General features: G+C 45.2%; 1 protein-coding gene across 1 annotated transcript in view; it reads right to left on the bottom strand.

The window, feature by feature from the left end:
- Nucleotides 1-13,038: 13,038 nt before the first annotated feature.
- LOC106605092 (suppressor of cytokine signaling 5-like) overlaps nt 13,039-25,922 on the bottom strand; it is a 42,648-nt gene continuing 29,764 nt past the window's right edge. Inside the window, exon 2 of the mRNA XM_014200392.2 lies at nt 13,039-20,975. Coding sequence (XP_014055867.1) covers nt 19,259-20,959 — 1,701 coding nt within the window. The 5' untranslated portion in view covers nt 20,960-20,975 and the 3' untranslated portion in view covers nt 13,039-19,258. The remainder of the gene's footprint in view (nt 20,976-25,922) is intronic.

The raw sequence follows: 25,922 nt of genomic DNA, 5'->3' as shown, positions 1-25,922 counted from the left end.
ACCTATTTCCAATAGCAAGGCTCAGATCAATACAGCTGCTATTGTTTATAAATGTCCTTCTTTAAAAATGTCAAAATAAACTTTTCTATACCCCCATATTACGCACTCACAAACTGAAAATAATTGGTTAGAGAGAGTTCTCAAATATCACTTTCATTTATATCCCCCGTAGCTATAAAATCAGGGAAAAGTTGTTTCCTGTTTCAGTCACGTCTTTGGCCACATTCGCATGGGTAAGAAAAACCACAATGCAGGTGATGGCTGCTTGGTGCAGTTAGTGAGAAGCAACTGCAGTGACTTGAAGGCGACTAACTTTGATCACATGATTTTTGTCAAATTCATTAAGTCGCAAGTTGGATGATTTTTAGAACCATAATGCAACATAATGAAAGGCGGTGACCATCAACTTCACAAAAGTGATCCACTTGAACGCGCCCCTATTCTCCCTTAACAACAAGCATTATTTTTAGCTTCTGCACAGACTTCTGTCATTTCCTGTTGGCGGTTCAGACCCTGCACACTTGGTTCAGCCCACAAGTATCACAAAGCCTCTGAGCTGAGGCTTTGACGCTAACACCATTATCGAAACCAAACATTATTCTTTGCCAGCAAACATGTCCTCTGGTCCCGGAGAATATAATCTTTGATCCTTCATTACCAAAAATTCATATTTTCACCAGGAAAATACCAGCAAGACACCACCTATCACATTCCATTCCATTTGCAATGACCCTTCATCAGTTCGTTTGGTGTAGCCATTTCTGACTTGAGTGAGAAGAAGCACAAGGAATGTGTCTCTTCTTTCTGTCTCTTCTATCTCTTCTTTCACAGTTCCGGGAACAGAGAGATCTGTACAGACAGAGCATGCATCAGAGGTCTAGAGTGGCAAAGAAAGTCTGAGGGGGGCAGTAATTCCTCAACTTCTGGCTCTATTCCTAGAATTCCATTTCCCTCAGCACGGCTGCATGTAAAGCATATAAGCCCAACTCCCTGTGTGATAAATGATTGGGCAACATGAACATTGCAGTCCTAAATAACAACAGCGCAACACATTTATTAGCGCTTTATAACAGCTTATTTAGTGCTTCACAAAAAAAAGCATAGAGCCTAATAAGCTTACGTCGACAAGCCAAATTGACATGAGGCGTGAGTCATGACGTCCTTGTGGATGTTTAAGTGGTTAGGGTTAGGGCGTGTTCTGCTTTGCTTATGAATGTGTTTACGTCCTTATTTACCGGTGGACCCCTTAAGGGGTTACATGTTATACTCAAACCAACACATTTGACAGAAGTAACCTTAAACTCCCATGAAAACTGTTGAAATAGTGACCAGTCCTGTAGTGACAGCAGTGTAAGTCACATGACTCCCCTGGGAGGTTGGTTGGGGAGAGGACGAGAGATGCTGTGGTCAGGCCCTGACCCCCCTCGCTGTTCTGGGCTAGAGAACAGAGGATGGAAAGGCTCATGGCCACTCTGTGGTTTCCCTCTCTGATTCATCCTTCTGGGAACAGGCAGTGGGAAAGGAAACGACAGGGAGACTTTCTCTCCTTAGTCTCATTCAGACACTACCTGCCATCCCTGTCTGCCTGTAGTGAATGCAGGAAACGAGCGCTCCTGGCTTCATCTTACGGTTCCCATTAATATTTTGAGTTTGTAGACTGACGTTTGTGTTGTTTAAGTGTTCACACAGCCAATCATCCACAAATCTGGGCATCTCCACCACACAGCCCCACCACAGGGCTCTCACTACTCCACCACATTGACCACGTGGTAGCTCCAGCTCAGGGCCCACACTACTTCATCGCAGAGCCCTTGCTTTCTCTGGAAAGAGAGATTCAGTAGAATGCTGGCATGTTAAGTCTACAACACAAGAGAGTGAGCGAGGAGGAAGGAATTTGTCAGAAGTCCATAAGCACACTAACGAGATCCTGATTATAAGCATTATAAGTGAGTAGAACTTCCTGGAGCCTTCAAGACACAGGGAAGCTGGGGGTGAGATTAAGCAGAGCTCCTGTGCTTGGAGTTTACAGAAAGGCCAGCCAAGCAACAATGATACAGTAGGCTACACTTGGAGAGAGGCAGAGAAAGAGAGTGAGAGGACAAACAATTCAAAAGAGAGCAAGACAGACAGATGGATAAATAAAGTTTGTAGTGGGATAATTTGTTCGCATTTTACATGCATATCATATATGCTATGTATGTGACAGTGGGTAGCAATCAGTTAAGGAAATATATGGAGGTACAGTAGAGAGAGAGGAATAGTGGAAGGACATGCCGGAGAACATTTTCCAGTGTATGTGTCAGAGGGGGAACAAGAGGTCAGTCCAGATGCTCACTGTTAACATGTGTTCCGGCTTTTCCTCAGAAGACAGGGGAGGTTGAGGGGTGGGGTGTTGATGATGAAGATAGAACGGGGGGATATGAGAGAGAGAGGTGAGGAAGGAGCTAGCTGGGTGCTCCCTCGTTGACTTGGGCATGGTGAGTGAGGGGAAGAAAATCAGATTTTGGTTCCCAGATGTTGTGGGAACTTTTTAATGGGGTGGGTGTGAGGAGGTTGGGGGATCACTAAGCCGCACTACATGACCAAAAGCGTGTGGACACCTGCTCGTCGAACATCTCATTCCAAAATCATGGGCATTAATATGGAGTTGGTCCGCTCCAGCTGCTATAAAAGCCTCCCCTCCTCTGGGAAGGCTTTCCACTAGATGTTGGAACATTGCTGTGGGGACTTGCTTCCATTCAGCCACAAGAGCATTAGTGAGGTCAGGCACTGATGTTGGGCGATTAGGCCTGGCTCACAGTCGGCGTTCCAATTCATCCCAAAGGTGTTTGATGGGGTTGAGGTCAGGGCTCTCTTCATGCCAGTCAAGTTCTTCCACACCAATCTCGACAAAACATTTATGTGTGGACCTCGCATTGTGCATGGGGGCATTGTCATGCTGAAACAGGAAAGGTCCTTCCCCAAACTGTTGCCATAAAGTTAAAAGCACAGAATCGTCTAGAATGTCATTGTATGCTGCAGTGTTAAGATTTCCCTTCACTGGAACTATGGGGCCTAGCCCGAACCATGAAAACAGCCCCAGACCATTATTCCTCCTCCACCAAACTTTACAGTTGGCACTACGCATTGGGGCAGGTAGTGTTCTCCTGGCATCCGCCAAACCCAGATTTGTCCGTTTGACTGCCAGATGGTGAAACGTGATTCATCACTCCAGCGAACGCGTTTCCACTGAACCAGAGTCCAATGGCGGCGAGCTTCACACCACTCCAGCCAATTCTTGGCATTGTGCATGGTGATCTTAGTCTTGCGTGCAGCTGCTGGGCCATGGAAACCTACAGTTGAAGTCGGAAGTTTACATACACTTAGGTTGGAGTCATTAAAACTAGTTTTTCAACCACTCACAAATTTCTTGTTTCCAAACTATAGTTTTGGCAAGTCTCTTAGTACATCTACTTTGTGCATGACACAAGTCATTTTTCCAACAATTGTTTACAGACAGATTATTTCACTTATAATTCACTGTATCACAATTCCAGTGGGTCAGAAGTTTACATAAACTAAGTTAACTGTGCCTTTAAACAGCTTGGAAAATTCCAGAAAATGATGTCATGGCTTTAGAAGCTTCTGATAGGCTAATTGACATCATTTGAGTCAATTGGAGGTGTACCTGTGGATGTATTTCAAGGCCTACTTTCAAACTCAGTGCCTCTTTGCTTGACATCATGGGAAAATCAAAAGAAATCAGCTAAGACCTCAGAAATAAAGTTGTAGACCTCCACAAGTCGGGTTCATCCTTGGTAACAATTTCCAAACGCCTGAAGGTACCACGTTCATTTGTACAAACAATAGTACGCAAGTATGAACACCATGGGACCACACAGCCGTCATACCGCTCAGGAAGGAGACGCGTTCTGTCTCCTAGAGATGAACGTACTTTGGTGCAAAAAGTGCAAATCAATCCCAGAACAACAGCAAAGGACCTTGTGAAGATGCTGGAGGTAACAGGTACAAAAGTGTATATATCCACAGTAAAACAAGTCCTATATCGACATAACCTGAAAGGCCGCTCAGCAAGGAAGAAGCCACTGCTCCAAAACCGCCTTAAAAAAGGTAGACTACGGTTTCCAACTGCACATGGGGACAAAGATCGTAGTTTTTGGAAAAATGCCCTCTGGTCTGATGAAACAAAAATACAACTGTTTGGCCATAATGACCATCGTTATGTTTGGAGGAAAAAGGGGGAGGCTTGCAAGCCGAAGACCACCATCCCAACGATGAAGCATGGGGGTGGCAGCATCATGTTGTGGAGGTGCTTTGCTGCAGGAGGGACTGGTGCACTTCACAAAATAGATGGCTTCACAAGGAAGGTAATGTATGTGCATATATTGAAGCAACATCTCAAGACATCAGTCAGGAAGTTAAAGCTTGGTTGCAAATGGGTCTTCCAAATGGACAATGACCCCAAGCATACTTCCAAAGTTGTGGCGAAATGGCTTAAGGACAACAAAGTCAAGGTATTGGAGTGGCCATCACAAAGCCCTGACCTCAATCCAATAGAACATTTGTGGTCAGAACTGAAAAAGCGTGTGCGAGCAAGGAGGCCTTCCAGAGGCAGTTTGGAACTCGGTATTGAGTGTTTCAACCGAGGACAGACAATTTTTACATGCTTCAGCACTCTGCGGTACCGTTCTGTGAGCTTGAGTGGCCTACCACTTCACGGCTGAGCTGTTGTTGCTCCTAGACTTTTCCTCTTCACAATAACTGCACTTACAGTTGACCGGGTTCCTCTAGCAGGGCAGAAATTTGAAGAACTGACTTGTTGGAAAGGTGGCATCCTATGACAATGAAAGTCCCTGAGCTCTTCAGTAAGGCCATTGTACTGCCCAATGTTTGTCTATAGAGATTGCATGGCTGTGTGCTCGATTTTATACACCTGTCAGCAACGGGTGTGGCTGAAATAGCTGAATCCGCGAATTTGAAGGGGTGTCCACATACTTTTGTATATATAGTGTAAGTTATTAAATACAGTAGCTTGACTTACCAAAGCATGGCTAAAAAAGAAAGAGCATTAGGATTCAATTAGTGTAAAATCAAGACACTAGTCTAGGAGCCAAAGAAAGACAAAGTTGTTGAATAACTTTCGCCACTAACAGTTTTTCAAATTAAATTTGGATGGATAGGCTACTATCCCTGTATTCCCTGCACTGTCCTCTTTCTCTAGATGACAGTGTGATTCGATAGGTCAGTTGTTCTTGGCTCAGGCCGGGGCTTCAGTTTGGCTCAGAGAGGAGAGGCGCAGCTTCTGGGCCGGCCTCCTCAGCACAGCCACTGGGAGGAGGTGATCCGTAGAGCGGGTGTAAAATACTGTCTGCGGAGATACAGTATTTCTGGTATGAAATGGATGGGAGCCTGTGTGTGTGCGCCTGGATGAGGTGAGCGGGAGGTCAGCTCACTTCGCCGCCACAGACTTGGCGGCAGTCCAATGCTGGAGATGCAGCAGCAGCTCTCTCCCTTCTCCCTACCGTTCTCTCCTTCCTAGTACTGTCGGCCTGATTGCGTGCAGATCATGCGAGAGCCGTTTGGTGTGTATCTGTGTTGAGCGCTGGACTTAGCACTCTCTGCAGGGAGAAAAGTTTAGCTTAGAGCTTGATAAGGGAAGGAAATGAAAAACGTAAGTGGTTCAGGAGCGAGTGAGGAGTCGGAGCAACAAAAGGGGGATTCATTATTAAGGTTAATTGGCATTAATGGAAGCATAAGTTAATCTTTCAGAAGCAGAGACCTCAGCGCCATTCTACAAAGTTGATAGGAATGTGTACTCAAAGACGCTAGACTGACTAGAGTACCAAAAATACAGGATAGAGATAGTCACACCAGGGCACATCGTTTTTAGGTCACGAAAGGCCAGGGAGTGCAATTTAGAGACATACAGCTAGTCATATTAGCCTGGGTACCAGTCTGTTTAATTAGTCTGGGTACCAGTCTGTTTAGGTAACAGTCCACTCCCTGTACTCTATGTCATTTCCAAACAATGTTGTGACACAAGCTTCTTATCTAATCGAGCTACACAATTGTTTGGCAATGTCACAGAGTATAAGAAGTCAAATGTTAGGTAAACATACTGGCACCTAGGCTAGAGTCATATAAACTGAGTATACCTTTACAGATGAGTCCTCTATCTATCTCTATGGAACTGCCTCAACTCCTATCTGACTACAGTCTCCATCACTGTCCATGTTATTATCATTATTATCAGTACGGCCCAGTATATCACCGGGGCCAAGCTTCCTGCCATCCAGGACCTCTATACCAGGTGGTGTCAGAGGAAGGCCCTAAAAATTGTCAAAGACTCCAGCCACCCTAGTGATAGACTGTTCTCTCTGCTATTGAACGGCAAGCGGTACTGGAGCACCAAGTCTAGGTTCAAGAGACTTCTAAACACCTTCTACGCCCAAGCCATAAGACTCCTGAACAGCCAATCAAATGGCTACCCAGACTATTTGCATTGCCCCCCCACCCCCCCCCCACCCTTCCACGCTGCTGCTACTCTCTGTTATTATCTATGCATAGTCACTTTAATAACTCTACCTACATGTACAGTGGGGCAAAAAAGTATTTAGTCAGCCACCAATTGTGCAAGTTCTCCCACTTAAAAAGATGAGAGAGGCCTGTAATTTTCATCATAGGTACACGTCAACTATGACAGACAAAATGAGAAAAAAAATCCAGAAAATCACATTGTAGGATTTTTAATGAATTTATTTGCAAATTATGGTGGAAAATAAGTATTTGTTATTAACTGCTGCTCTTTCATTTTTTGTTATTCTTCTCTCTAACATTTTTTGTAGGTATTTTCTTAAAACTGCATTGTTGGTTAAGGGCTTGTAAGTAAGCGTTTCACTGTAAGGTGTACACCTGTTGATTCGGCACAAATTTGATTTGATTTAATTAATTTAATTTTGATCTGTCAGACATATCAGTGTGGATGACGGATCACCAGCTCAAGCTGAACCTCGGCAAGACGGAGCTGCTCTTCCTCCTGGGGAAGGACTGCCCGTTCCATGATCTCGCCATCACGGTTGACAACTCCCTTGTGTCCTCCTCCCAGAGTGCTAAGAACCTTGGCATGATCCTGGACAACACCCTGTCGTTCTCCACTAACATCAAGGCGGTGACCCGATCCTGTAGGTTCATGCTCTACAACATTCGCAGAGTACGACCCTGCCTCACACAGGAAGCGGCGCAGGTCCTAATCCAGGCACTTGTCATCTCCCGTCTGGATTACTGCAACTCGCTGTTGGCTGGGCTCCCTGCCTGTGCCATTAAACCCCTACAACTCATCCAGAACGCCGCAGCCCGTCTGGTGTTCAACCTTCCCAAGTTCTCTCACGTCACCCCGCTCCTCCGCTCTCTCCACTGGCTTCCAGTTGAAGCTCGCATCCGCTACAAGACCATGGTGATTGCCTACGGAGCTGTGAAGGGAACGGCACCTCCATACCTTCAGGCTCTGATCAGGCCCTACACCCAAACAAGGGCACTGCGTTCATCCACCACTGGCCTGCTGGCCCCCTACCTCTGAGGAAGCACAGTTCCCGCTCAGCCCAGTCAAAACTGTTCGCTGCTCTGGCACCCCAATGGTGGAACAAGCTCCCTCACGACGCCAGGACAGCGGAGTCAATCACCACCTTCCGGAGACACCTGAAACCCCACCTCTTTAAGGAATACCTAGGATAGGATAAAGTAATCCTTCTAACCCCCCCCCCCACCTTAAAAGATTTAGATGCACTATTGTAAAGTGGTTGTTCCACTGGATATCATAAGGTGAATGCACCATTTTGTAAGTCGCTCTGGATAAGAGCGTCTGCTAAATGACTTAAATGTAAATGTAAATGTAAATTTAACTTCTCCTATAATGCGTAATGAGGTTAGAGAACACATGGCAAGGGATCTAAGACCATTCCTCCATACAGAATCTCTCCAGATCCTTCAGACTCCGAGGTCCACGCTTGTGGACTCTCCTCTTCAGCTCATCCCACAGGTTTTCTATGGGGTTTATGTCAGGGGACTTGGATGGCCATGGCAAAACCTGGATTCTGTGGTCAGTGAACCATTTTTGTGTTGATTTTGAGGTGTGCTTTGGATCATTGTCCTGCTGGAAGATCCAACCACGGCCCAGTTTAAGCTTCCCAGCAGAGGCAGTCAGGTTTTGACTCAATATCTGCTGGCATTTGATGGAGTCCATGATACCATGTATCCTAACAAGTGGTCCAGGGCCTTTGGAAGAAAAAAAGCACCACGACATCAAAGATCCAACACCATACTTCACAGTGGGGATGAGGTACTTTTCTGCATGGCTACAAAAGCTATATTTCGGTCTCATCTGACCATTAAACCCAGTCCCATTGAAAGTTCCAGTAACGTTTTGGCAAACTGTAGGCGCTTGAGTTTGTTGTTTAATGACACCAAAGGCTTTTTTATGGCAATCCTTCCAAACAACTTGTGGTTGTGTAGGTGGCGTCTGATCGTAGTTATGGAGACTTTCTGACCCCAAGACCCAACTAACGTCTGCAATTCTCCAGCTGGGATCCTTGGAGATTTTTTTGGTCACAAACCATCCTCCTCATTGTGCGTGGGGTCAATATAGGACACACGTCCTCTTCCAGGCCGATTGTTAACATCTCCAGTTGCTTTAAACTTCTTAATTATTGCCCTGATAGTGGAAATGGGCATTTTCAACCGTTGAGCTATTTTCTCATAGCCATTTCCTGATTTGTGCAGCTCAACCTTTTGTCGCACATCATTACTGTATTCTCGGGTCTTTTCCATAGTGATGAATGACTATGGTGAACTTGGCCTGTGTGTCACCTTATATTATTACCCCAGTGAAACAGGAAGTCATGGCTTACCACTCAAGTGTTTCCTAATCACTCAGGTGAACTTAAAAACGTAAAATATGAATTTACTTCAATTAGATTTTATTCATAAGAATTTCTAGGGGTGCCAATAATTGTGCCACACGTTTCTTAGAAAAATATTACATTTTTTTCAATCATTTTACTTCAGTTAAAGGTTCGATTTTGTGATTATTTTGAATGAAAGACCAAGAGGATAAACAAAAAATATATTTTTTTGCTCATATTTACCAAGGGTGCCAATATTAGTGGAGGGCACTGTAGATCCAGGTCGCAGTTGTAAATGAGAAATGAATAAACTTGTTCTCAACTAGCCTACCTGGTTAAATAAAGGTGAAATAAAATAAAAAATAAAATATGCATCTAAGAAGTAGAAGATAAGCACCGAATAATGTCAGTTTACATACATTTTGTTTCACAACTGGGTTATCAAAGTCATGAAGTGGGTTACCTTCTGTATTTGTACAAATTATGAGCCGCTGACTGGTGAAGGTTGCTGGCCGGATACTTGCTCACAGTGAGGGCATGTCTGCATGGTGCTGATGAGGGCCCCCTTGCTGGTCTTCTCTATGCTGCATGTTCAGCTGCAAACTGGACAGCTCTCTAACAACTGCAGCAGGCAATCTTATGAGGTGGTACTGAATGGGAGGGTCTGTGACAGGGTGATATAATAGACAGCCAAGTGGTAAATTGCATTTCATTCTAAAGAAAGGAGAAAGCTTTTTGCTATTGCACTTCACAACCAAAATTACAACTAGTTGTATCTGCTTGGCTGGGGAAGGAACCTACTAGTTTATCAAGCCTGGTATTTTTGAATACAACTTTTCACTTAACCCACATACCGGTTGTTGTTAATGAAGCCGTCTGTGTCATCAGGGCAGTAACTCAGGTCACTATCAGAGGCCTCATGATGGCGTATCCTTTTCATAGGAGTCAAAGGAGACTGGCAACAACAGAGGTGTCACTAGGGTACTTAAGTCACATGGCACACTTTTATTCGGCGGTCTTGCCTGACAAGCTGTGAAAATAGCAAGTGAACAGTGAATGAAATGATTTTTGGAGATCACTAAATCTAACCGAAGCTTAACCCTAACGTTAGACACCAAGCTAGAATTCGTTAACATATAAGTTTAGCAAATTTGTAACATATAACACGAATTGTAATTCGTAGCATATCATACCAAATGGGTGATGGACATCTACAAATGAATACATACCATATGAAATGTAACATGTACTACACAGAGGGTCTCGGATTTACATACAGAATAATATACTGCTCAAAAAAATAAAGGGAACACTTAAACAACACATCCTGGATCTGAATGAAAGAAATAATCTTATTAAATACTTTTTTCTTTACATAGTTGAATGTGCTGACAACAAAATCACAAAAAAATAATCAATGGAAATCCAATTTATCAACCCATGGAGGTCTGGATTTGGAGTCACACTCAAAATTAAAGTGGAAAACCACACTACAGGCTGATCCAACTTTGATGTAATGTGCTTAAAACAAGTCAAAATGAGGCTCAGTAGTGTGTGGCCTCCACGTGCCTGTATGACCTCCCTACAACGCCTGGGCATGCTCCTGATGAGGTGGCGGATGGTCTCCTGAGGGATCTCCTCCCAGACCTGGACTAAAGCATCCGCCAACTCCTGGACAGTCTGTGGTGCAACGTGGCGTTGGTGGATGGAGCGAGACATGATGTCCCAGATGTGCTCAATTGGATTCAGGTCTGGGGAACGGGCGGGCCAGTCCATAGCATCAATGCCTTCCTCTTGCAGGAACTGCTGACACATTCCAGCCACATGAGGTCTAGCATTGTCTTGCATTAGGAGGAACCCAGGGCCAACCGCACCAGCATATGGTCTCACAAGGGGTCTGAGGATCTCATCTCGGTACCTAATGGCAGTCAGGCTACCTCTGGCGAGCACATGGAGGGCTGTGCGGCCCCCCAAAGAAATGCCACCCCACACCATGACTGACCCACCGCCAAACCGGTCATGCTGAAGGATGTTGCAGGCAGCAGAACGTTCTCCACGGCGTCTCCAGACTCTGTCACATCTGTCACGTGCTCAGAGTGAACCTGCTTTCATCTGTGAAGAGCACAGGGCGCCAGTGGCGAATTTGCCAATCTTGGTGTTCTCTGGCAAATGCCAAACGTCCTGCACGGTGTTGGGCTGTAAGCACAACCCCCACCTGTGGACGTCGGGCCCTCATACCACCCTCATGGAGTCTGTTTCTGACCGTTTGAGCAGACACATGCACATTTGTGGCCTGCTGGAGGTCATTTTGCAGGGCTCTGGCAGTGCTTCTCCTTGCACAAAGGCGGAGGTAGCGGTCCTGCTGCTGGGTTGTTGCCCTCCTACAGCCTCCTCCACGTCTCCTGATGTACTGGTCTGTCTCCTGGTAGCGCCTCCATGCTCTGGACACTACGCTGACAGACACAGCAAACCTTCTTGCCACAGCTCGCGTTGATGTGCCATCCTGGATGAGCTGCACTACCTGAGCCACTTGTGTGGGTTGTAGACTCCGTCTCATGCTACCACTAGAGTGAAAGCACCGCCAGCATTCAAAAGTGACCAAAACATCAGCCAGGAAGCATAGGAACTGAGAAGTGGTCTGTGGTCCCCACCTGCAGAACCACTCCTTTATTGGGGGTCTTGCTAATTGCCTATAATTTCCACCTGTTGTCTATTCCATTTGCACAACAGCATGTGAAATTTATTGTCAATCAGTGTTGCTTCCTAAGTGGACAGTTTGATTTCACAGAAGTGTGATTGACTTGGAGTTACATTGTGTTGTTTAAGTGTTCCCTTTATTTTTTTGAGCAGTGTATAAACATCTCAGAGACCAGGTTGGGTGACGCCGTTAGACTATGCAACCAACTGACGTGTTGCTATGGCCATGGGTTGGGTTTGTTGCTGCTAATTAGCACACTGGTGTAGCCAGACATGAGATAGCTAATACCAGCCTAAGTGCAAGCAATATTTATTTGTGCCCTGAACCAGTACCTGGGCTTAAGGAGATGAGATGCCCTCTGATGCCCAGGATCCTTCAATTCAAAGTACGCTCAGTACTCACCAAAATATGGAGTTTTGCAGAGCAACTATTGTCATTACTGCTGTTACACACTACCTCATTCCAGTAGTGTCTTGGTCCAGCTCAGGATTCCACACCTTATTGGAAATTCCCAGAGAGCCTTGGGGTATTTGTAGCTGAAGGCTGAAGCTTTTAAGGGCCTGAGGCAGGTTTACAAGTGAACTTGATGTTGGCATTGGTATTGTTATAAAAGCAGAGCTTGAGATTCAGCAGCACATTTGATGGGGACATGACTGCAGCAATATGCTGCTCAGAATCACTGATCTAAAATTCACCTTACATGCCAAATAACCACTCATTGTGACCAAGATAAGCAAATCTGTGCAGCACAGGGCAATAACATCAAACATGTGGTTGGAGAAGGATTGTGAGAGCTTTGTGCATGTTCAGGTATTATGTAGAGGTCTATTGAGGTTCTGCAACAAGTTCAAGCTTTTGAGTCACACCCTGCAAGCCTACAGAATGCTTCCCATACTTGCTTGCTCACCCTCTCTCTCTCTGGGCGAGCTTCAATTATTTATAGGTCGGGTAGATAACTGGAAACCGATAACCCACATGCTATTTATACTTTATTTCAAGGAACAAATACTTAACGTTCGGGCCGTGCTTGCGTCTCCAGCCAGCTACTGGTAGGCCCTGGTGGGTAGGCTCAGTCTAGCCCTGGATGGCTCGGACCAGAAAAGAGCAGCAGCCAGTCCCGGGGAAGGAAGGGGTGGGAGCAGGGATAGAATACAGAGAAGGGGGCGATACATGCAGTGCTCTCTGGCTAAACGGAGTAGGCTGGCTCCAAATACTCCTACTGAACCCTGTGTCGCTAGCAAGGCTAACTCAAGTCCAATAGACTCCCCAAACCAAATCCTCCATACCCTCATTTAAGTTTCAAGGTAAACTTGACTAGACTACTTTAAAAAAGGTTAGGAAATGTTCCACTAATGATCTAATTGTGAATTATCCCTTTAAGGTAGATTGAATGGTGAGAGGTAAGAAAATGCAGCAGTGAGAACGAGAGACCAAAGCCCAACATGGATTACACTTAACAGTTTTATTTGGAATATTAAGACAATGAAGCATAAGCCAAGCACCAAGAGTGACAACTACAAATGTCGCATCATATGGTTCTTTATAAATGAACAGGTTATACTGGAAAGAAACAACTGTCTGAATGGTGAAGCAGATACACAGAACAACAAAGACTGAAATGTGAACATGATTACATCATTTACAAATCCTTCCTGACAGCAGTAAAAAAAAAAAAAGGAAAAAAAAGAGAAAATGGAACGCCGATATTCGTCTGACCCAAGTTTGGTAAGCCTGTGGTGGTGGCCCCAGATTTCAGAGGACTCTTGTGATTGGTCAGAATGAATAAGGCAGTCTGAGAACACAATGGTGCTTTAGAATGACAACCATTAGTCACCATCGCCATGGCACCCACATCCACACAACAACCAATGTGCACATACAGCATTAAAGTGACAGAGGATTGCAACCATTGTTACAGTACACTCCATTGCATATTAGGGAGAAGAATGAAAAATAATAAACTTTAGTCATACATCTTCTCTTTTTTTTTTTTACCATTTGCATATAGCATTTTTACCCAGCTTTCCTAAAAAATAGGGGGTAAGATGAGAATAAAACGGTATTTTTCCTCTAAGAGCTGAAAGGTTGAGCCGTACCAGGGACATCCAGTACTAGATCCAAGCCAGGGGTCATGATGTGGTCAAACATGGACAGCTGGTGATATGACCTGCCTGTCTCAGATTTATAACAAGACCCAGTGGTTTCTTTCCACAAACATTTTATAGTGCAGCTAATAGTGTCTTTCTACCACTGATATAGTTTTTCAAAATAGCAAATTCACGGCATCTTTTTTTAATTATATATATTTATTTATTTTTACATACAGAATATACATGTAAACACCTTTCTTTGTTTTCCCATTTCTAGGGCCACAGACAGAGGTGGTGCTGGCAAAATGTGGTCCTTCTTTACACATCCCAGGTATTGGGCAAGTGTGTATTTCAATGTGGGTTTGTGTGTGTGTGTGTGTGTGTGTGTGTGTACGTGAAAATTAGTGCATGTGTTCCAGACATTTTATGCACCACAGGTAAAAAAAAAAGGATCTTCAATTTATTCTTAATTATCCAAGGGTGTTTCTTCTACAGGCCATATGGCAAACGTGCTAGTAGTGTAACGGTCACAGATACTTCCCATGGGGAAAACAGGGGTGGAGAATAGATCCTGGAACTAGCCTGACAGCGGGCCTGCCTGAGAATAGGGGGGGGAAGAACCATTGTTCATAGGGGTTCACCCCTCACAGCAGACTCCACATCCTCTCCACCGGACCCCTCTATGTGGCTCTGTCCACACACACACACACACACACACACACACACACACACACACACACACACACACACACACACCTGTGAGTCTGCAGGTCAACAGAACAGAAATCTGCATGTCCTCCAACATTGCTTATACTGTATGAACACAAATGAAATACTCCAGGACCACCATCTTCTCCTGGCACACCCACATTCACACAACCTCACCACGAACGAATAAAGACAAAACGCACACACAATTAAAGTGCCATTACTTAAACAAATGCGTAACCCCCCCACCCCATTAGCACAGCAGGAAACTGGGCATTCAATGGTAGGTTGTGTGACTGAGGCGCTACTCTTTTAATGCCAACTTTAGCCTGGCTCCCAAACTAGGGCTGGGGGCTGCAGTACCATGTGAAAGGGAAGCAGACTGCAACAGGCCCCAAGTCCCCTCCACATTATCCCAGCAGCATTAGCAGGGTGATGTTGAGGATGTGGTCTGAGAAAGAGAGGCAGGGGGAGAAAACTGTCTCCCTGACGAAGAGTCACACAGCACCCATTAGGAAACAATGGCCCTTTTAGCACCCGGTACATTTAGATGGAGATAAATTTAGCCGGTGATTAGCGCCAGTAGGCCGTAGCATGATAGACAGGTGGTAAAGAGTAGGTGTGTGTGAGCGTGCGCGGGCAGGACAGTGAGTTAACAGATAGCCCATACAATATGTCAGGGTGATCGAGAGACGATGTGGACATAGAACATAAAAGTGCACATGCAAGTGACTTATATGCCAACGTATTTCTTTCAAACAGTCCCCCACAGCCCTTAAGTAATGGTCATAGATCTTACAAATGGGCCATTTTAACATGCAATCTTCAAGCTTTCTGAAAAAGTGCAGGGGGAAATGTTGCTGACTCACAGTAGTAAGTTGACAGATTTTTTTAGGAGACTGGATTTAGGAGATGAGAGCGGGTGGGGATATAGATATATATATATATATTAAAAAAAAACATTTAGTTGATTTGATCATTATACTAATCGACCCTTAACAATTAAACACTTTCCTGCCCTTCTGCCTCCAAACCATAACACATACCCACACAACACATTACCTTCCATTAGTACACTGTTATAATAGAATAATGAGTTAGTCATTAAAAGCAGTTCCAAGACTGAGGTGTGAGGCGTTGGGGGTCTCGTCTCTGTTTCTACCTGGTAACAGCGCATGTCTTGTAGACTTCAGCCAATCAGGCATTAATGGGATATGGGCAATTCCACGGTAACTGAATTATGCTGAGACTCACTTTAAAATGTATGCCAAACAAAAACCATTAATTTAACAAACCATACAACTCTATGCAATGACTACTTTGAAGAATTTACACAGTAAAAAAAATAAAAAAGATATATTTACTGGAAAAACTGTGCAGATGAAGTTAGGTAACATAATTACGGTAAAGTCTCTCAGTTTTATTCTGTTACCAAACTTTGCATCTGCACAGTTCTTCCTACAAAACATTTTCTGTGGAAATTGTTAAAAAGTAGTCCTTGTGCAGAGAGTTATATGGTTTGCTAAACTTTGAAATCAAAGTTTCTGTTTCGTACAGACTTTAAGTGAAAAATCTTGAGTCTCATCTTAATTCTGTTACCATGGAATTGCTGTATCCATCCCAAGCTTTGATTGGCTGCCATTGAAAACGTTTGTTCAATTTTGAAATAAAATTCTGTATCGTCATTTTAAAAAGAGCCCTAGACAACAATACAGGTTGTGTGCAACACCGTTGAATAACAGCGCTTTGGTCACAGACACAGATGCTCACGAATAAGCTAATCCTACGCATTCATTCCACATTATCATTCACGGTCCTTCCTCTCTGATAACCCTCTACACACACCTGATTTGTGTCAGGTAGTTAAAACAAACATCTGCCCTGCAAATCAGAGAGAAGGGATTTGAGAGTTGCCTTTCTGACCAGGGTAAAAAGGATCACTGATATCACAACGATAATTTGTTTAAAGCTATATTAGTATACATTGTCAGATAATATTTCCATATACATGTAAGCTGTAGGCTTCCTCATTTTTCAAAGTGTTACATAGCTTTTATAGACCCCGTGCCTATGTGCGTCTCTATAGGTGTACAGTTCTAAAGCATGTCCAGTGTCGAAGTCCTCCAGGACTTGACGCTGCCTTGCCCCACACATCTAGTCACACCTATTAAACCCCAATGAGTTTTATAAGTGAAGCCCGCTAATTATTCTAACAGATTAATCAAGAACATTTTGTCAAGTTCAATTGAAAAATATATGTTTTTTTTTTTTTTTTTTTAAATCAAAATGTGCACCAATGAACATTAGAGAGCAAGCTCGGAGCTCGCGCGTCATACCCTGTTCTTCATCATTCGTTTTCCTCCTCGCCCTCATTTAAAGGGCTACACGAATGGGAAGTGCTCCTGGAGTATTCCATGCGCCAGGCTCAAGAGTTCAAAGTAGATAAAAAAAAATAATAATAAGACCCTAAAAAGTATGGATTCAAACAGGAGGCTCTATGAAAGGCACATAGGTTACGCTTTGTTGTATTTGTCTTCCTGATGCAAGCTCTCACAATATGCTGGGTTATTATAGGACATGGCTAGCAGTGACAATGTGAAGCAGGCCCTTTCCTGGCCATTATGCCGCCCTAGATGAGACCAAAAAAAATTGCCGCCCTCCCTTACAGTGTTGGCCCGCAATGGAATTTTGTAAAAGGCCCATCCATGTGGTAGGTCCTACCGTTTGTAAAACAGGCAGTTGCATTGGCATTATTAGTCCTGATTCCTGTGACTAATCATTTGGGCTATTTAAGCTCTGAATAAGCTACCCAACTTCATCAGGAGTTATCCCCCGCCTATTTGCAATGAGAATCCGTGTGTTCACACAGCGGGAAATGCAGAAGTCTTTTTTTCCCCTCGCTATGACGCAGCTCGTCAAAAAAATAATAATGGACGAATACAAACTTGAAAATCACTGATTATCATGACAATTTAGCCTATGGGGTGGAACTCCCGGACAGTAGCTGTGAGCAGCTTCATTTTCCATTCCAGATATTGTCCATTTTACTTTGACTCGTCCTGTTTTTGCAAATGTTGTTTGTTAACATGTCATACATCGAAGAGCGTTTTTCATGTGATTGGGCGCCATTTAGGTTAGGCTATTTGATCGGAGAAACCTGCATAAAGTAAAGTGTCCGTCTCATGACATTGACATACATTTGATCTCCAGCATGTAGGCTACAGAAAACGCCACTTTCTACGGTAGGCTACAGGATTTATGTTGGATACTTTTTTGACTGAACATTGGTGGAGTGCTGCACCGGTGAAACACGCCGGGCATGGACAATCATTTGCACCCCCTGCCTTTGATAAACTGGGTAGGCCTACTGCTTATCACTGGGTGGCATCAGCGCTTACCTAAATAGCCCATACGCCACTGGGTGAGAGAAATTGTTGTTGTTTTGGGGTAGAATTATGTAAGAGACATATATGTTGTTTGAGTAACGTCTTGGTCAGTTTAGTTCGGTTAAGCTGGGTGTAAACTACACGATTTGGGCCACAATTTAGCTGTCCCAGATAGGTTTCTGAGATTGAAGACAAAATCCCCATGCCGTTGCCTACTTGGGCCGCAAGGCTGTCACCGACACATAGTAACCAAATCTAAATACATTTTATATTTGCGATTCTTCAAAGTAGCCACCCTTTGCCTTGACATATTTACACACTCTTGGCATTCGCTCTACCATTGGGCTCAATCGTTGACCTAACAACGGGCCTAAATTATAACAAGTTAAACCCTGAGGATGGCACAGTGTGACACCATGAAGGCAGAACGCAGGTCCAGAAACAAACCAGACCAAGTTAAAGTGCCTGCTCTGTTGCCTGTTTGAGCCACTGACAGACGTGCGAAAACAACCAGGACAAATATCGTTAGTATTGTTCCATTATAAGAACCGCACTTCTGTACCGACACAGTAGTGGTGGGAGACGATGATTTATGCTTAGAGAAATCTCAGTGAGGGTATCAAAAAGCCCAGGGGTCGCTGTAACCACACCCACTCCTGTGTATGCCCTGCTCCCTATAGGTGTACGGAAGCAGGATGTAGTAGCAGCACCCTTGGACGTGGCCACGTTCCGCGCTGCCCTTGGGGTGAAGACCTACAGGACAGAACCTCTAAACAGCACCATTTTTAAAAACATTTTAGACACAGGCCTACTCAATGATGCATGATGATGTCAGGGTGCGTGTCTGTAGGACAAAACAGGCCCTAACTTACTGCAGTAGCAGTTGTAGTCACAGTAGCAGTTGTAGTCGCAGCAACCCCCCTCCCCCCCCTCCAGGAGAGCGATGATTAACATTACACCTGAGGCCTAACGATGCCCGCCAGGCAGCATAGTCCCTTGATAAAAAAAAAATGGAAAAGGAAGGATAGAAAGCACGAGTGAACTGTACAACATAGCTAGCTAACCATGTGGGCCTAGATAGAGACTGGGGGGGGATGAGGGGGCATGCAGGCAGCTCATGCTGTGGGATCAGGCAAACACTTGACAGAATGCAAGAGGCGAGAGGGAGACAAAGCATGAAGGCTTATGCGCTCCCTTTCAGAACCTGTTCAACATTAAAAACATGTGTGCTTGCCAGACAGCATTATACTGAATATAATGATACATATGTATCCCAAGTGATGTAAATGATAACTAAAACAATAACGAGATTAGAATGAATCTTGGATAGTTCACTTCACCTAACTCCTTGTTTCTCCAGTTACCCCCTCCTTGCCTGACCGAGTAGTGCTATGTTCATTCAGTATGGCCTCTCCTGATTGGCAGGGATTTTTCTGTTTTAACTGCGTCCGCGGCGCACAGGCCGCCAGATACCGCCCCCTATTTGACCTTGAGCGGCGGCTCCCTCTCCAGCCAGCGCACGCGCACTTTCTGTTTGTAGTGATACTCCTTGAGGAAGTCCTGCAGGGCTGGGGGCAGCGGCAGGGCACCGATGCCGTCGTACGTGGTCCGGCGGCAGATGGCGGCGCGGGCCAGGTGCTGCAAGCCGAAGGGGAAGGTCCGGTGGAGCGGCGCCGTAAGCAGCGGCTCAAAGAACATGCAGGCGCTGGGGTCCTTGTAGTGCTCCAGTAGGCCCGTGACGGTGGACGAGTGGAACACGCAGGGGTCGTGGGCGTCGAAGCTGAAGTTGTGGTTCCACTGCTCGATGCGGGCGTGCAGCGAGCGGTTGTAGCGACGGAAGCTGACCGAGAACAGGTAGTCCTCCTGGGCCGAGTCACGCAACAGGAAGGTGCCCTCGGGCCGGCCATCCAGCAGAGCCTCTGCCTCGTAGCGGTCCATCACGCCCCAGTAGCAGGGCAGCGCAGTGATCTGAAGCAGGTCCGGCACCAGGCAGTGGATGTAGTCGATCTGGGTGTGCACCTTCCAGGGCCCAGACTGGTTCCGGCTCAGATGGCCATCCCCGGATGCGTGGCGTTGCTTAGGCCTCCGGGCCTGCAGGCAAAGGGTGGTGGAGTCCTCCTCCGAGTCGCAGTCAGCCAGCTGGGCTGTAGCCCCTCCGAGCACCTGCACCGACGAGCCCGACGACCCAGTAGCCCCTCCTGAGCAGCTGGCCGTCGTGCCCTCCCCAGAGGCCTCTGCAATGCCGGGGGCCATCTTTGGTCCCAGTTTGTACAGAGAGGAGCACTGCGCCAAGGCCTCTAGGGTGTGGATCTGGGCGTTGGGTGGGGGGTCCACTCCCTCCTCAATGCTGAGCCTGCGGCGTTCGCGCAGACGCTCCTCCTCGTCCTCGGGGGAGGGGTGGGCCGGGTCAAAGGCATCTAGCAGAGCCGTGGAGGAATGCGGGCTGACGGGCGCTGTGTGCTGCTTGATCAGGTGCCACTTGTTGGCCAGGTCCGAGCCCTGGGGGAAGGGACAAGTCTCCAGCATCAGCTCTGTCAGGTGGATCTTGCGCTTGGAGATGGTGGGGGTTTGGGAGGAGGAGAGCGAGCGGCGGCGGGGGGGCAGGGGGAGACACAGGCCCACTGTGTCGCTAAGCCGCTGGCGCAGGGAGCGGGTGCTCAGACTACGCCCCCCGTCTCCAGAGTCATCCATCTCCTGGATGGAGTTGACCCCGTAGCGACGCTCCCTTCGCCCAGCGGCACCGCGCGTGCGCCCCGACCGCCTGTCTGTATCCATGGAGCTCTGGGTCTTAGTGGAACACGAGTGTTTTTTCTTGCCCCCCCAAGGTGCATGGCGCGAGTACGAGTCTCTCCGGCCCATAGGGACTCCCCCAGGAACCCCCCTCGCTTCCTCATTGTCTTTTCTGTCTGTGGTTCTCTCTACCATCTGGGGGATGTTCGACACACAGTTGTGACGTCGTCCTCCAGTAACCACGGGAAGCGGCAAGAGGCTTCGGGAAAGGCTGGAGGCCCGAGATGCCTGGGCCTCGCCTGAAGTGCCTCCCCGTCCCAGGTCCGCCACACAGTGCATACCGTCCTCTTCCACCACGCTGTTCTCTGTACTGGGTCCCGCACTGTCGCTGTGGAAGAGGGTCTGGCATCGGCTCCTCAGGTTGCTCCACATCTTGCCCACTTTTTCCATGGATAGTGACCAAGCCCTGCCAGACATGAACACATATCAGATTAGACCAATCGTAGGGTACAGGAATCTCACACAATACATGACCTACATTACTAAACAATACATGACCTACATTACATGACCTACATTACTAAACAATACATGACCTACATTAACAATTGCAGAATGAAACCCCTTAACATCGTGTTAGGCCTAGACAATGTAGCAACTCCGCAAATTGAAAATGGCAGTGATCCAATAGACCATCGCGCGTACCCCTGCAATGCCGTCTGGGGTACACCAAATAAAAATGTTTTCAAACAGACCTTTTATATTTTAAAAAACAGGGGTATACATTTGGGTGAGGTTTTTTTCCTTGCCTGAGTAGCCTCGTTTCACTGCCAAAAATAAAATTAAACCATCTAGTGTTCAGCGAAATAACAACACAATGTCAAATACAGGTAGCCTAGTCAAATAACTAACATCCAATCACATTAACCGTTACTCTCTCGCGGGAATTCCACTAACGGTCCGTATGTAGCCAAACGTAGCTGCTTCTCATGTTGGTATCTGTACTGGTGGCGTAAAAGCCATGACAGGGAGACATAGTGGAGTTGTAACGCGCGTGCAAGCAGTTTCTCCCGACACCACTTGGGTACACTGCAGCATCCACCAAGAGGCTCTTGCAGCCAAGGGAATGCCTGACAGCTTGAAAGACGTTTTGGACACTACAATGAAAATGGTTAACTTTGTTAAAGCAAAGCCCCTGAACTCTCGTGTATTTTCTGCACTATGCAATGATATGGGCAGTGACCATGTAAGGCTTTAATCAAGGGGCAAAGTATTTTATCAAGGGGCAAAGTATTGACATTTTTTATTTTTATTTTTAATTGGAGAGACTAGCTTAAAGTTTTCTTTATTGACCATAAATTTCACTTGTCTGACAACTTGCATGATGAGGAGTTTCATACACGACTGGCCTATCTGGGTGATGTTTTTTCTCTCCTGAATGATCTGAATCTAGGATTACAGGGACCCTCCGCAACTATATTCAATGTGCGGGACAAAATTGAGGCTATGATTAAGAAGTTGGAGTTCTTCTCTGTCTGCATTAACAAGGACAACACACAGGTCTTTCCATCATTGTATGATTTTTTGTGTGCAAATGAACTCAAGCTTACGGACAATGTCAAATGTGATATAGCGAAGCACCTGTGTGAGTTGGGTGTGCAATTACACAGGTACTTTCCCTGAAACGGATGACACAAACAACTGGATTCGTTATCCCTTCAATGCCTTGCCTCTTGCAACAAGCGGTTCTGTGAAAATTGAATTTAACCTGTTAGGGCTAGGGGGCAGTATTGACACGGCCGGATAAAAAACGTACCCGATTTAATCTGGTTACTACTCCTGCCCAGTAACTAGAATATGCATATAATTATTGGCTTTGGATAGAAAACACCCTAAAGTTTCTAAAACTGTTTGAATGGTGTCTGTGAGTATAACAGAACTCATATGGCAGGCCAAAACCTGAGAAGATTCCATGCAGGAAGTGGCCTGTCTGACAAGTTGTGTTTCATCTTGGCTCTTTTTATTGAGGATCTTTGCTATAACGTGACACTTCCTACGGCTCCCATAGGCTCTCAGAGCCCGGGAAAAAGCTGAACGATATCGAGGCAGCCTCTGGCTGAAACACTTTATCGCGTTTGGCAAGTGGCCGATCAGAGTACTATGGGCTTAGGCGCGTGCCCGAGTCGACCCCATGCTTTATTTTCTTTCGTCTGTTTACCTAAACGCTGATTCCCGGTCGGAATATTATCGCTTTTTTATGAGAAAAATTGCATAAAAATTGATTTTAAACAGCGGTTGACATGCTTCGAAGTACGGTAATGGAATATTTACAATTTTTTTGTCACGAATTGCGCCATGCTCGTCACCCTTATTTACCCTTTCGGATAGTGTCTTGAACGCACAAACAAAACGCCACTATTTGGATATAACAATGGATTATTTTGAACCAAACCAACATTTGTTATTGAAGTAGAAGTCCTGGGAGTGCATTCTGACGAAGACAGCAAAGGTAATACAATTTTTCTTATAGTAAATCTGATTTGGTGAGTGCTAAACTTGCTGGGTGTCTAAATAGCTAGCCCTGTGATGCCAGGCTATCTACTGAGAATATTGCAAAATGTGCTTTCACCGAAAAGCTATTTTAAAATCGGACATATCGAGTGCATAGAGGAGTTCTGTATCTATAATTCTTAAAATAATTGTTATGCTTTTTGTGAACGTTTATCGTGAGTAATTTAGTAAATTCACCGGCAGTGTTCGGTGGGAATGCTAGTCACATGCTAATGTAAAAAGCTGTTTTTTGATATAAATATGAACTTGATTGAACAAAACATGCATGTATTGTATAACATAATGTCCTAGGGTTGTCATCTGATGAAGATCATCAAAGGTTAGTGCTACATTTAGCTGTGGTTTGGGTTTATGTGACATTATATGCTAGCTTGAAAAATGGGTGTCTGATTATTTCTGGCTGGGTACTCTGCTGACATAATCTAATGTTTTGTTTTCGTTGTAAAGCCTTTTTGAAATCGGACAGTGTGGTTAGATTAACGAGAGTCTTATCTTTAAAATGGTGTAAAATAGTCATATGTTTGAAAAATTGAAGTTTTTGCATTTTTGAGGAATTTGAATAACGCGCCACGGGATTACACTGGCTGTTGAGTAGGTGGGACGCAAGCGTCCCACCTAGCCCATAGAGGTTAAATCAGAAGCCACTGCCAGATTTCTGGATTGGGCTGCGCTCAGAGTATCCTGCCTTGGCAAATTGCACTGTTAAGACACTGATGCCCTTAGCACCCACATACCTATGTGAGAGTGGATTCTCAGCCCTCACTAGCATGAAAACTAAATACAGGCACAGACTGTGTGTGGAAAATGATTTAAGACTGAGACTCTCTCCAATACAACCCAACATTGCAGAGTTATGTGCATCCTTTCAAGCACACCCTTCTCATTAACCTGTGATTATTCACAATTTTCAATTAACAAATAAGGTTTTATATATAAGACGGTTAAATAATGAGCAAAATTATTGATTATTATATTATTATTTGTGCCCTGGTCCTATAAGAGTTCTGTCACTCCCAGGAGCCGGGTTGTGACAAAAACTCACACTCATTCTTATGTTTAATAAATGTACTGTATCGTGTGTGTGTGTGGCAGGCTGACAATGATGGTAAAAAAAAAACAATATTTGAGTGCACGCTGACCATGATGCTAGAGGGGGTACGCAGGAGGTTGAATGTTTGAAGGGGTACAGGAATATAAAAAGTTTGGGAACTACTGCTATAGACAAAAGCTGGGTGTGGGGGGAAAATTGGGTGATTCTTGCACGAGTGAGTGTGAGAGCGAGTGAGCGATTGAGGGGGGTAGTTGGAGTGTCACAGTGAGTGAGGAGTTGCCAGGCAGACATACAGAGACAAGGCCATGGCTATAAATGAACCCAGCTGATCTGCTGGTATGTACTGTATTACAGAGCCAGTCTGGACCTGACCAAGAACTTTCCCTGTCACAACAGTGTAGACAGCAGACAGAAAGCCAGCCCACATATGCACACTGATTAATTGGTTTGTGTGTGTGTGTGTGTGTGTGTGTGTGTGTGTGTGAGTTATACTAGGTTCTTGAGAGCAGTGACACCAAACTGCCTTCAAAATAGTTTGCTTCTCCAAGATCATGTTTAGGCTGTAATGGATCTGTTTACCACTCAATTTCCTTCCAACTGAACCCATTGATTGACTTTAAACCTCTAGTAGTGGGAGATCTCATTTGCTCTCCAAACTGCCATGTTGTACTCCCAGGCTCCCTCCCGCATTGGCAGAGATAACATAGTTGCCCCAGTTACATAACATAGTTGGCCCAGTTAGATGAGCCAAGCAGAGCAGGCTCTACAGTCTGTACTAGCATCAATAACTAGGCCTTGCTGGCGACAACAGTGAAATACACAGGCAGAGTGGAACCTGTTTCAATAGACACACAGGGATTTTGCACAGTCAGCCGCAACTGAGTTAAAGGGCAACTATACCACTTTTCAACCTCGTTTTCATTTCATCTCCAGCGCAATGCCATTGTCTACATATGTGAAAATGGCACATTCCTATATTTTGTAGAAAAAAAAACAAAAAAACATAAAAATTGTTCTCCCCAATGAAATACATTTTTAAACCTGCTATGAGTTTCTAGCTAAAGGGAGGGTATTTTCTTGCTCCCCACGTCACAGCGAATCTCAGTGTTTGAAAATCACTGTTTTTCTTACTTTTAATCCTACGTTGTGATGTCACAGAATAATTTTTTAGGACCTTATCTTTTCAACCTTAAAAACAAAAAAACATTAGGAACACTTGCTCTTTCTATGACCCCTTGATGTCACCTGTTAAATCCACTTCAAATCAGTGTAGATGAAGGGGAGACAGGTTGAGACATCGATTGTGTGTGCGCGCCATTCAAAGGGTGTAAGGGCAAGACAAAATATTTAGGGGCCTTTGAACGGGGTATGGTAGTAGGTGCCAGATGAAGCAATTTGAGTGTGTAAAGAACTGCAACGCTGCTGGGTTTTTCACACTCAACAGTTTCCCTGTGTGTATCAAGAATGGTCCACCACCCAAAGGGCATCCAGCCAACTTGACACAACTGTTGGAAGCATTGGAGTCAGCGTGGGCCAGCATCCCTGCGGAAAGCTTGACACCTTGTAGAGTCCATCGGCCGATGAATTGACGCCGTTCTGATGGAAAAAGGGGGTGCAACTCAATATTAGGACGGTGTTCCTAATGTTTTGTACACTCAGTGTATGTAGCCACCTGTATTGTGCTGGAGATAATGAATATTAAAGATGCCCGACTCAGCACACGACTGATTACAATGATTAGCCAAGGCCTATCCACCCCTGGCCTAGAGCAGCCAAGGACTGACTAACATA

This window comes from Salmo salar, chromosome ssa01, assembly GCF_905237065.1.
Source record: "Salmo salar chromosome ssa01, Ssal_v3.1, whole genome shotgun sequence".
NCBI classification, from domain to species: domain Eukaryota; kingdom Metazoa; phylum Chordata; class Actinopteri; order Salmoniformes; family Salmonidae; genus Salmo; species Salmo salar.
Note: the sequence above shows the minus strand (reverse complement) of the source record. Positions and strands in the feature narration are given on the sequence as shown.